The 13,854-nt window shown below is 36.0% G+C and overlaps 1 protein-coding gene across 1 annotated transcript; it reads left to right on the forward strand.

The window, feature by feature from the left end:
• Positions 1–8,582: 8,582 nt before the first annotated feature.
• Positions 8,583–8,969, forward strand: LOC141589868 (uncharacterized). Its single transcript, XM_074410491.1, has one exon. It carries the CDS (start codon positions 8,583–8,585, stop codon positions 8,967–8,969), a length of 387 nt encoding a protein of 128 aa, XP_074266592.1.
• The last annotated feature ends 4,885 nt before the right edge of the window (positions 8,970–13,854 follow it).

The following is a 13,854-nucleotide window of genomic DNA, read 5'->3' on the forward strand; positions in this document are numbered from 1 at the left end:
ATTTTGGGATTGAGAGTTTTTGTATGATTATGTTGTTATAGTAGTGATTGTATGATTGTATGTATAGGAGGAGGATTCGTAGAAGAGAGATTTTGAGACAACTGTTAGATCGTCTGCTTTTGTGTTGCATTTCAGGTAGGGTTTCCCTATTCAGTATTAATTACATGATGTGTGTGGTGATTGTGCTGTAGTTAGTGATTGTTGATTGATTCAGACGGTTGTGATTTCATATTGTTGATTGTTTCAGACGGTTGTTGAGGTTGTATTGTGATTACTGTTTATCTGTCTATGTTCTTCAGGGTGCGTCCCTGGCTGAGTGGAGTCACTTGCGGGAGTGGCTTCACGCCCTTGATTCGCCTTAAGTGGAATCCGCCACAAAAGGGATGTGCACATTAATGGACATGGGTTTATCGCTCGATAGAGATGAGCGGGGCTTAGGTGGGAACGGCTGCAGTCCCCCACTGGCGGTGTGGAGTACCTGTTGCGATGGGTACTCTGGTAGGACTACACACTTTAGGGTGTAGTCAGTTGTGAGGAGATTGATTATGGTGATTGGAGTTGGATGTGATGATTGAGTTGTTTGGTATTTATCTTATCGTGATTGTTTTGTGTAATTAGTACTGACCCCGTTTAATTGTTTTAAAAACTGTGGTGATCCATTCGGGGATGGTGAGCAGTTATTGAGCAGGTTTGATATGACGCTTTTGGGCTAGCTGGGATGTGTCACCACGAGCTGATTAGAGTCTTCCGTTGTCGTACTTTAGTAGTTTGAGACATTTGGTTTTGAGGATATGTATTGTACTTTTGGTCAGTTTGGATTTGGATATGTAATCACTTTAAACCTTATGGCTATTTAAATAATGTTTCTTTATTGTCATTTGATTATCATTGCCTCGGGAAATCGAGATGGTAGCACTTCCATACCTTAAGTGGTCCTCGTAAGGCACTTGGAGTATGAGGGTGTTACAGAAGATGATTAAAACTGTGGATGATACGAAGGGACATAACTCCAGGAATTTAAACAAAGCCTTTGATGATGAATACAAGAAGAGGGAAGATGACATTATTGCAAAAATGATTGAGAAACTCAGATCTATTGTTATTAAGCCATGAGGCAATAAGAAAGTTGCTTCAGTTGAGCTAAAGAAGAGTGGGTAGAGGAGGGTTGAAGGTGATAAGGAAGAGGAGATGGCTATGATGATAACCAAAAGCATGGTGACATAAGGTGAGGGTCAGTTAAGGGATGCTCATGAGGAGAAGGGAGGAAATTTGAAGGGGAGAGGGGTTGTAGGAATAGAGCGATCAGAAGAGAGTTTAAATGTTTTTATGGGGGCTGCTAATTTAAATGGGAGGAGTATGGAGAGCTCATTGAGGAGGATGTTGGGGGAGGGGTAAGAATACGTAAATGGAGAAGGAGGGAAATGGTGGAGGGGCGGTCGTATGGTAATTAAGAGGAGATGATTTGCTTGGATAAACGACAACGGTCTGAGGAGGGGATGGTCGAGGAAAGCTGTGCAAAGAGGTCTCGGTTACTTAATTCCATGGGTGTAAGTTCACCCAAGGCGGAGGTTGAGGGTACTTAACCCCGCCCGGCATTATAAAACTTTTGAGCCTTAACTGTAGGGGGCTGGGCAACCCCAATGCAGTAGGCGGTCTTCGAAATCTCTTACGTAGAGAGGCCCCCACCTTTGTATTTTTGTGTGAAACTAAATTAATTAGTGTATAAATGATGAAGGTTAAAGCTTGCTTGGATGAGTATAATGGCATGGAGGTTGATAGTATGGGTAGGGCTGGTGGTTTAGCTTTTCTTTGGAGGAAAGCTGTAAGATGCGTGTTCAGGTCAGCTTCGGTTCATCATATGGACTTTGAAGTTCATGGAGGAGAGGTTGTTTGGCGAGTTACGGGTTTTTATGGATGGCCTTGTGTAAGCGATTGATATAAGGATTTTTCGTTATTTCCCAATCAATTTTTTTTTATAAAGAACCCAAATTAAGTAGTATAATTAGGGTGTCAAACACAAAGATGGCGGGGTTAGATACTTGGTTTGTTTAAGTCTTTAGTTTAGTATAATAAATGAAGGAGGTTTGATTAAATTGTAAACTAAGATGCAAATAAGATATAAAACTAGTTCTATTACCCGTGAAATTCACGGGGTTAGCTGTATTGTCACGTTGGTGGTGTTATACAATCCTGAATTTGCGGTCGCACTGAGCCCTATTGACAAAAAGGACTCGTAAGAATTTTTTTTATCAATATATACTTATACTACCATAATATATTGTCAATATATTATTAATATATATTTTCTACAATTTACTAAACGTTTGCCGTGGATTATTAATATTTTGCCACGAATATTGTTACGTTTATTAGTGTTTTCTCACGATTATTATTATTATTGTCTTCAATTTTGTTTAGCTATGTAATTAATTCAACCTAAAAAAAAATTAAAATAGATTTTTTTATATTTTTATTTGTGAACAATAATTCAAGGTAGATTGAATGGTTAGCATTATTTTGAAAGATTATGGTGAGAATTATATTTGTGTTTAATATGAGATATATAGGCTTTAATTTTAAGTTTAATTTTTCTTAACAAATAAAAAACAAATACTAATATTTATTGTGATTTAATTAGTGTATAATGTTATGATTTTTTCTATTTTTTTAAATAATAATGATGATGTGTCATGCTCTAATAGTCTTAAAGGTGAATGTTAAAAGCTAATATTTAGGATTGCCTTTTTATATTATACTAGTTTTGTACCCGCGAAAATCGCGTACTTGTTCTATTTGTTCTATTTATTTGCTTTTGTTGACGTCCATCTTTAACTGAAATATAAAATATTTTTTAATGGCGAATATGCTATAAACCAAACATTTTTAAATATTTACTTCTTTTACATTATTTTTCATGATCATAGTAATATAGATAGAAATTTTAATTTGAATTTTATTTCCATATATTTTAATACATGTTAATATTATTCATGAATATTTTGTAGACAACAATTTAATGTAGCTAATTTTATAACTATAAATGTTTGTTTAATTTTTTTACAAATTTGTTATTTTTATATATTTATGATGTACGTCATAAATAATTAAGCTAAAAACGGTTGCGTTGTTAGGTCAATAAACAAAGCACTCGAAGATCACGGTTACATATCTGATAGGTTTTTTTAAGAAAAGTTAAATGGATACTATTAATTTAACTTTTCCTCAAAATCTATACTTTTTATCAAAAATATACATGTAAAATAGAGAATCTCGCCGATGATGAATGATGATACTTTATAAGCTAACTAAAAGAGTAAAAAATATGTTTTCGTTTTTCACATTTAGATCCAAACATGTAATCTCCACTTTTTAATAGCCTCCTCACAATCAATAATCTGCAATTGAGATAGTTAAAATTAAAATTAAAATTAAAATTAAATAAGTATCATCTTAATTACAAAACTAACTATACAACTTATGTAATGTTTAAAATTTTAAAATCTTAAAAGATAGAAATATGGAGTACTTTTAAGAAGACTATGAACGTTTGAATCACATGCACATATACACCTTATTTTTCACTTTTTCGTAAGTGTGTTAATTACAATATTTAAGATGATTTTGAAATAAATCAAAAGTAACAATATGAGAAATTGTGAAGCTTTATAATCCAAGATATATTGGATTTTTCATTTACCACATATAAGACCTTTTAGCTACTATCTTTATTATTAATGAGAAATTATATGGATAAATTTTACGATTTAAATTTTAATAATGAGAGTAAATTCTTAATTTATTTTTATAATTTAGTACATGATCTTATGGTTTCCACTAAAAAATATTATTAGTAACTTTATAATCCAAATTATTAGACTTTTTATTTACTACGTATAAGACCTTTTATCTACTATCTCTATGGTTGATGAAGAGTTAGATGGATAAATTATACAATTTAAATGATGAGAGTAAATTGTTAATTCATTTTTATAATTTAAATCATGATCGGTATTATAATTTCCATAAAAAAATATTAGTAAATCTTATGAAGAATTTTAATAAATAAGTCTGATGTAGCCTTAATATTAACCAATACTATAAAAATGACATGTGAATTAAAATTAGATGTTTTAAATAGCCTTTTAACTATATTGTATTTTTTTTTTTTTATTTACAAAAACAGAGTTATAAAAAAAACAATTTACTAAGATTCTCTAAATTCGAATTAAAAACTAAAAATGTTTGGTTTTTACATCAAGTGAGACAATTACGTACCAAATAAGTTTTAATATCATTAGAACATGGTTCAAGGACGGATATCAAGTTTTTGTTCAACTAAATCCTTCTGTTGCCTACACATTTCCCATGTAGTTTTTTTTAACACACTATGTTAATATTATGAGAAGACAAAGGAAGCATCACCTACAAAAATGGAATAAGAAACAAACATACATTTAACGATAATCAATTAATCTTGTAAGAGGGTTTACATAAAGATAGTATAAAATAAATCTACCACAAAGCGATATTAGTGGATAAATTACAAAAAACTATGCATTTTACAATAAGCTTATATAAATTACACAAACAAAACTCGTAGAATATACCTTATGTATAACGTAATTAACTACACAATCCAGCTTTGCAATAATAAGAAAATTCTACCATTCCATCTGCTAAAATAAATCAAGGTGAGAAATACAAATTGACATCAATAAAAGTTATTTAAACATACCAAATATAACACAAATCTTATGTATGATATAACTTTATTTTTTTCACAAATGCAAATGATTAATAAAAATTATATGCAATGGAAAGTTTCAATAACATATGTCAAAAGCTTAGAAAAAGAGGGTAAAAAATAAAAGTGCTTATTTTAAAGACTTTACTTATATTAACTTAGCATCAAATAAGGAGTTAAATTTTAGGGGGAGAAAGGAATCATCAAAAAGGAAAAGGAAGAGCTAAAGAGAAAATTAAGAGTTAGAGATGAATAAGGGGTCATAAACATGATAATAAGTATTATATCTTAATTCTATGAATGAATATTACTCGTATTAATTAGTCACACATTATCAAATGAATTTTTCTTAGTGATTCTACGCTGTCGCATGTCTTATATATATGCTCAAGGTAGCCTATTTATATTATTGTATAGATATGACATGTAGATTATGATAGGTAATTTAGCATGCCTTTAAGTTTGATATATAGATTTTGTATTTAGATTATAGAGTTATTGATTTTACATACATAAATATGGAGCAATGAGAAATGTAATGTAAAAGGTTTGCATGAGAGTGGTTTAAAAATTATCTTATGAAATTAAAATAAGACATATAGTTGATGGTTGATAGTTTAGCTTACTTTTTAATTATATTTATAGATTATTATTATTATTAAATCCACTTTGAATGAGAGTGATTTAAAAATTATTCTATGAAATTAAAATTATCTAAATTTAGTTTTTTACCATTAATTATAAGAGTAACTTTTAAATGTGGAATTGATAATTTTTTTTCATGTGTACTACTATGCTAGTATTTCCACGCGGACTATATTTTGCCACGTCACAATTAATTGTTGTCATGTCACATTTGTCTACGTGGCGTTTAATGTCTAGCCTTTTAATAATATTTATAGATTTAAAAATTATTCTATGAAATTAAAATTATCTAAATTTAGTTTTTTACCATTAATTATAAGAGTAACTTTTAAATGTGGAATTGATAATTTTTTTTCATGTGTACTACTATGCTAGTATTTCCACGCGGACTATATTTTGCCACGTCACAATTAATTGTTGTCATGTCACATTTGTCTACGTGGCGTTTAATGTCTAGCCTTTTAATAATATTTATAGATTAAACTAAATGAAATTGCTTCTAATCAAATGAATGAAAGCTAAGGCCTTTGGCTTCACTTGGGTAAGTCGTGGAAGAGAAGATTGTTAACAAGAAATGGGTAATGATAACGGTCTATGATTGATCCTAATTTCTTAGTCAATTAGAGCTAACCAACAAGCATTCACTTAGTAAGAAAAACTCGTCTCGATCATGCCATATAGGCCTTCCATTGTCTTTCGACCTAGGATAGACTAAACATGACAATGAAAGACTCAAACTTTCATTTAAGCAATCCATCAAACATTTCATAGGCATGAGAGTAAGGGTTTACAAACAAGCTTTTACTTAGTTGAGACAAACTCATCACAAACATGCATAAAGACTATCTACTAGCATAGGCACCAAGATGGATCAAATATGTCTAAGAAATGCTCCAAGTTTCATTTTAAGCATCTCATTTAAGCACTTCTAAAACCATCTAATAGCACAATGCACCAAGATAAGTTAAACATGCTAATAAAAGACTCGAACTTTCGTTCAAACATTTCATCGAGCACTTCATATGCACAAGAGTAAGACCGATTAATTACCCAATTCAAAAGGTTAACAACCCAATTTTACCCCTCTTAATCACCCAAGTTCCCATGACCTTAGATGAGACTACTCACACATTTTCATGGATGAGAAATTACCAACAATTTCCAACAAAATACAAACAAACATGGTAAACATGATAAAGATTGTAACTTTGGATGAATGATAATTAAACAACATAAGAAATGTAAACTAATGAAAGTAATGTAAACAATAGATGAGATTTATACCAAGAAAGAGGAAAGGAACAAGCTTGGATAATAATGGAAGATGAATTTCTTCTTGTCTTCCAAATACAACCCAAATATTAAATGTAAACTATTGAGAAAAAGAAGAACTTGGATAAACGAAAGAACAATTGTATTAATTTTTGAATAAAGATTACAACTTTGATAAGAGGAAAATTGGGAGAGGAGAAATATTCTAACTAGGGTTCTAAAATATTGAGAGAGAATAATAATCTAGTCTAATTTCTAATCTCTAATAATGGCAGTGTAATGTGTAATGTGGTCTCATGAGGTGTTAAATACTAGACTAGTTAATAATACCAATACTAATAATAATACTAATAATTAATAATAATAATAATAATAATAATAATAATAATAATAATAATAATAATAACAATAATTATCTTCCTAATGCTCACCTAACATCATGCATACACGCTAAAACAAAATAAGAAGGGGAAACGGGTTTAAACAAAACAAAAAGAAGAAACAAAATCTGAAACACGCTAAAAGGGTGCCCAGCCGGTCGACCGTCCGTCGGTGATGGCAGCGGCTGGGAGTTCTCTAGAAACTTGAGGGTGTTTTGTATGCATTCCCAGCCGGGATGGGGGCGGCAGACGGGTACCCGTCTGGGAGAACAAAAGTTGTTGCGAGCCGGTTGGTAGGCAGACGGGTAGCCGGCTGGGGATGCAATTATAATGAATTAAACTAGAAATAGATTCCGGGTTCGAATACGACGATTGTTTGACTGAAGTGAGGGCTGTTGGTGCGAGTCTTGGTCAGAGCAGATGGCGGCCGTGACTGGTGGTGCACGATTGGTGATTGTGGTTGAATTGTTGACGGAGGCGAGCTCTGCGGCTGGTGTTGCTGCTTAGACGGAGGTGAATTGAACGGAGCCTTGGTTGTTGATGCAGGGGCTGGCGGATGCGTAAGGGCGAGGCAAAGGAGTGATGGTGATGATTGGTGATGAGAACATGAGCAGGGGACGGAGTGATGCTGCAGCTATGGTGATTGAACCGACGTCGTTTCTAGGCTGCTTTTGGTCTGTTCGAGCAGCTGGTGACGGAGCTCGGGAATGATGATTTCAGCTAAAATGGATGGTGATGGTGTAAAAGGAGATGTCGGGTTTGATCATGGGTTGCTGCAATGGTGGTGATGAAGGTTTGATGAATTGGTGCGTGAATGATGGTGCAATACTCGGGTTTGATGGTGGGAGATGATGGTGGCTGAATAGATTGGTAGAAGCAGTGAAGGAGATGTAAATTCAGAGCAACTGTGGTGAGAGTCGTGTTCATGGCTTGGCCATGGTTAAGTGATGAAGTCATTGTCAAATGCTGGTAATGGGTTTTGCGAAAAGAAACAAAAGGTTGAAAATTTAGCACTTTGGTTTGATTGGTGTTAATCAAAGCAAAGGTTGACCTTGGAATTTATGTGCTCAACAGCTCAACTCAACTATGTTGTGTATTTCAATCCCTTTGACCCGTCTTGACTCGTTTCAATCCAACTTGCTCCTCAATCTCCGTCTTCATTTTATTCTAACTCGAATCTCCTCTTTAATATTCCGCCTTGCCTACATAGTAAATTAACATATTAATAAAACAATAGTAATAATACTAATACTATAATAACAATACGACTAATTATTAAATATGACTAAGACGGCTAATAATTATAAATTAGTTATTAAATGAGCTATTCAAACATTTAAGCACGCAAAATCGAGTCAGAATGAGGTATAAATGCGGGGTAAAAAGCGACTAAAATACCACTCATCAGCGATAGACACTTGTCATGGGAGTTATTGCAGTTATTATGCTCACAAGGTACGGATCCATGGCATTGTGTGGGTAATTTTAACGAAATTCTATATGCAAATGAAATTAAGGGGGGAAACCTTCCCCAATGGTAGATGACTAATTTTATGGAAGCAGTGGATGATTGTGGTTTAAGATATATTGATTTCGAGGGATATGAGTTTACATATGATAATGGGCAGCATGATGAGTTTAATAGACAGTCGAGATTTGACCGCGCAATGGGTTCTCAATCTTGGATGGAACTATTTCCTAGAGCAAAACTTCTTCACCTTGATCGTGAATGGTCAGATCACGCCCCGATAATGGTTGTTCTGCATGGAAGTATGCAAGCGGAGAGAGGTAGGAAGAAGCTTTTTAGGTTTGAGCAGATTTGGGTAGGCGAAGACGGGAGTGAAGAGGCTATTCAGAGGGCGTGGGAACATGATTCAGGGGACATGATGGATAACTTGGTGCAATGCTCAAAGGCACTTCAAGAGTGAAAAGGGATAAGCATAGGCAAAGTGCTTCGAGACCTTCGAAATAAATGCAACAAATTAAGGAATATAAGTGAGGGCTGTCGGTCTAAATGTGGGATGTTCGAGAGAGGAAAAGGGTGGTAAAATAAATAGCTAATTTATTGAAACAAGAAGAAACTTTTTGGAGGCAGTGCTCTAGAGCCCTTTGGTTGCGTGACGGAGATCGGAACACTAAATACTTTCATAGGAAAGCATCTCAGAGGAAGAAAAAGAATTTTATTGCTCACTTGGTGTATGATGAGGGGCAAAACTATGTTGGTACGGAGGTTGTGGCATCGGTGTCTAAGGGATATTTTGAAGGTTTGTTTACATCGAGTTCTCCTACTGATTTTGAAGCAACCTTATAGATGGTCGAAGAGAGGGTGACAGGCGAAATGAATGACTTTCTTCGCGCAGATTACCGTGAGAAGGAAGTCATCAATGCTTTTAAATCAAATGCATCCACTTAAAGCGCCGGGGCTTGATGGTATGAATGTTCTTTTCTATCAAACTTATTGGCATATTGTGGGTTAGTCGGTGACTAAAATGGTTTTAAATATCCTCCGTGGTGCCCCTTTCCCGGATGGGCTTAATAAAACACATATTGTCTTAATTCCTAAGAAAAAAGCGCCTGATAAAATTGTGGATTTACGGCCAATTAGCCTTTGCAACATTATTTATAAGTTAGTAACAAAAGTACTAGCCAACCGATTAAAGAGCTTTTTGGGGGATATTGTATCGGAAAATCAGTCAGCCTTCACACCAGGGATTAATTACAGATAATATTATTGTTGCTTTTGAGTTGTTCAATCATATGAAAAATGAAAGAAGTGATGTGGGTTATACGGCCCTTAAGTTAGACATGGCAAAGGTTTACAATCGTGTTGAATGGATTTTTCTTGCGCGAGTCCTTGTTCGTATGGGATTTGAGAGGACGTGGATTGACCGAGTAATGGCATGTGTGTCTTCTGTTTCTTTTTCTGTGATGGTGAATGGACAGCCATCGGAGGAGTTTCGGCCAAGTAGGGAGATTCGTCAGGGCGATCCACTTAGAGTAGGCAATGGGCTGTGTTGGGTCGGCCCGTCGTGCCTTCCCCAAAAATTGGCCCGACCCAGGCACAGATATTGGGCTCCTCGGGCCGTGTCGTGCCAGGCCCACTGATCCAAATCTACGTCGCGACCCGCTCAAGACACGACCATTTTCGTGCTCGGGCCGTGCCTGACCCATGGGCTTTTCGTGCCTTGTCCGTGGGCCGGCCCATGTGCTTTAATATTTTTTTTATTTAAAAAAATACGTTATATAATTGATATATTTTCAGTACTTTTTGTTTAATAAATGATGATTAATGGTTTAAATATATATTTTATTAAATATTAATATATTTTTTGTTTAATAAATGATGATTAATGGTTTAAATATATATTTTATTAAATATTAATGTACTTTTTGTTTAATAAATGATTATCAACATGCCATTCTTCGGGGCGGGTCGTGCCAAACCCGTCGTGCCTGGTGCGTGCCGGGCTCCACCGTGCCTGGGCCGTGCCGGGCCTAGGCACGAATTTCTGAAGAAAACCGCGTCGAAGCCCGTCTCAAGCCAAGTCGTGTCGTGCTCGTGCTTCTTCAATTTTCTCGCCGGGCCGGGTTGTGCCTGACCGTGCCGCCCACCGACCCGCGGCCCTTTAATATGCCAACTATAGATCCACTCTCACCTTACTTGTTTATAATCTGCGCGGAGGTTTTATCGGGTCTTATGCTACGGTCTATGGAGTTTGGGGCTATTAGAGGGATACGGGTTTCTATTAATGTACCCATGGTGGCACATCTTCTTTTTGCTGACGATAGTATATTCTTGGTGAGAGCTACGGAGGCGGAAGCGAGACGGGTTAAGAATCTTCTGACTTGCTATGAAAAGGCCTCAGGACAACAAGTTAATTATCACAAGACTTCAGTGACCTTTAGCAAAGGAACTAGTAAAGGATGAAAGAGGAGTGTGGTGGGGTGTCTACGGGTGGAAGCGGTTGAGGAGCGCGATAAATATTTGGGACTTCCTACAGTTATTGGGCACTCGAAGGGGATAATAGCTAAGGTGGTGAGGGACAAATTGAGTAAGAATTGCAGGAATGGAGAGGGAAACTACTTTCGAAGGCCGGTAGGGAAGTATTGATAAAGGCAGTCGCCCAATCAATCCCTACATATGCAATGAGTGTCTTCAAGTTCCCGAAGAATTTTTGCGATGAACTACGCTCTATTGTCTCTCGGTTTTGGTGGGGTGCGGATAATGGAAAGCGGAAAATTCCTTGGATAGCTTGGAAGCGTTTATGTAAACATAAGAGTATGGGTGGCCTTGGCTTTCGTGATTTTCATGATTTTTATATGGCGCTCCTATGGAAACAAGCATGACGACTTCTTGTTAATCGAGACAGTCTTATGTCTCGGGTTATAAGAGGGAAATACTTTTCGAATGGCTCTTATATAAAAGCGAGGTTAGGCAATAACCCAAGTTATACCTGGCGTGGGTTTTGGGAAGCAAAGGAGGTTTTAAATCTAGGGATATGACGGAGAATAAGTAATGGACTGAGCACCGAAGTTTGGAATGATCCTGGATGGATGGCACACAATCGAGGAGGATTATCTCACCAAGACAAGCAAATTATCAACGAATGGTGGTGGCTGAGCTTTTTAATGCGGATGGGAGGAGTTGGAATACGCAGAAGGTACGAAAATTATTCCTTCATTTCGAGCAAGATAGAATTCTCCAAATGCGTATTTCAATAAATAAAACTGAAGATATATGGTGCTGGGACCTTGAGAAGGACGGTTTGTCCTCGATAAGATCAACATATAAGACGCTTGTAGGGGACTATGAAGAGGAGGATGGGTAGTCCAAAAGAGTAAAATAGAAAAGGCTATGGAACCGTATTTGAAACGCAAGGGTGTGGACGAGAATTAAAACCTTCTTTTGGCAATTTAGTAACGATGCTTTGGCTACGCGAAACAATTTATCTGGTCGAGTTCGTTCTATTGATGGGGGCTGCCCTGTCTGTTACGGTGGAATGGAGACTTGCCTTCATTTCGCCATGGGGTGTGGGTGGGTGGAAGGGGTATGGGATGGGTTGGGAGTGGAGGTGAGGTCGGTGAGGGAGTAGGTGAAGGATGTGTAGGAGAATTTCGACAGTGGGGAAATGGATTGTTTCATGGTCGGATGTTGGGCAATCTGGGAGGCGCGTAATACGTTGATCTTCGATGGTGTAAAGGTTTGTTGTGAGAGGGTGGTGCAGCGTGTGAAGGGTATTTTGAGGGAGATGAGAGTTGAGGATGACGTGGTTAAAGGGAGCAGGGGAGTGAGAGAGGAAGGTGCTCAAAACAGGGGAGAGGGAGACTATGGCGGAAACACAAGGATGCGGAGACATCGAAGATATGATGCGGTCATTAGCATAGATGCAAGGGTAAAAGAGGGGCAAGGTATAGGGTTTGGGGTGGTTTGTCGAGGACGAGATGTGAAGTTGTTGTGGGGAATGGCGGAGAGAAGGAGATGAGTTATGACACCTCGAATAGCGGAAGCAGAGGCGACTTTGATAGGTAACCAAGAGGCGCTTAGGTGGGGACAATTGGAGGTGATGGTAGAGATCGACTGCAAGGAGCTAGTAGAAGCTCTTCAAGGAAGGATGACGGGGAGAAGCGATTTCTTTTAATTGTTGATGACATTCGTGCTAGTTCTAGAAATCTAACTTCAGTCTCTTGGTCTCATGTTAGTAGGAAGGTTAATTGAGTTGCGCATGAGCTTGCACACATGTGTAATATTGGCTCATCGTGTCGCTTTTCGCATATTTCAATTCCGCAATGTATCGAACATTTGGTTACATGCGATAATTTTAATATAATCAATACTATATATTAATTTCAGAAACCAAGGGATTTCAATGTAATTAAAGAAATCTATACAAATTAATTATACTATATAGTTTTAAATCGATAGCATTGTGTGATGGACCTGATAAAGGGATTTCAATGCAAATATTATATACTTTTGGTTAAAAGTATAACATAAAGATGCCTTGCTGAAGAATATTTATGGAAATTACATTAAATTAAAGTAATTAAATTTAGAAAACACAAGAATACAGTGATTTTCCTTAAAATTAACATGCCCCACTTATGGAATTAATTAGTATCATCATAGAATTATACATTAAATTAAATGTAGTAAAAGTAATAGTAGTAGCGCAACGAGATTAATAAAATTAATGGTATTAGGCCCTGTTCTTTTGGACTGAAACTTATCTGATCTGAATTGAACTGAACTTATAGGATCTCGAATAAAACTTAACTTATAGGATCGAATCGAACTTATTGGATCTCGAATCGGCTGAACTTATTGGATCTCGAATCGAATCGAACTTATAGGATCGAACGAATCGAACTTATAGGATCGGAATCGAACTTATAGGATCTCGAATCGAAGAATCGAACTTATATGATTCGAATCGAACTTAAATTAAGTGAGGTATAGGATCTGAATCGAACTTATAGGATTCGAATCGAATCGAATCAACTTATAGGATTCGAATCGAACTTATAAGATCGAATCGAATCGAACTTATAGGATCTCGAATCGAATCGAACTTATAGAATCTGAACTGAACTTATAGAATCTGAACTTAACTGAACTAAACTTATAGGATCTGAAGTGAACTTATATTAAGTGACTTTAAGTCCAAAAGAACAGGGCCTTAATGTGGGAGTAGTGACAGTTATAATAATGATAGTGAGAGTAGTGAAAGTAACTACAAATGTAGTGAAAGTAACAGTGGTAACAATGAGAAAAAAGTATGAACAATTAAATAACCAATCGACTCAAGGAAATAT

Source organism: Silene latifolia, chromosome 7 (genome assembly GCF_048544455.1).
Source record: "Silene latifolia isolate original U9 population chromosome 7, ASM4854445v1, whole genome shotgun sequence".
Taxonomy (NCBI): domain Eukaryota; kingdom Viridiplantae; phylum Streptophyta; class Magnoliopsida; order Caryophyllales; family Caryophyllaceae; genus Silene; species Silene latifolia.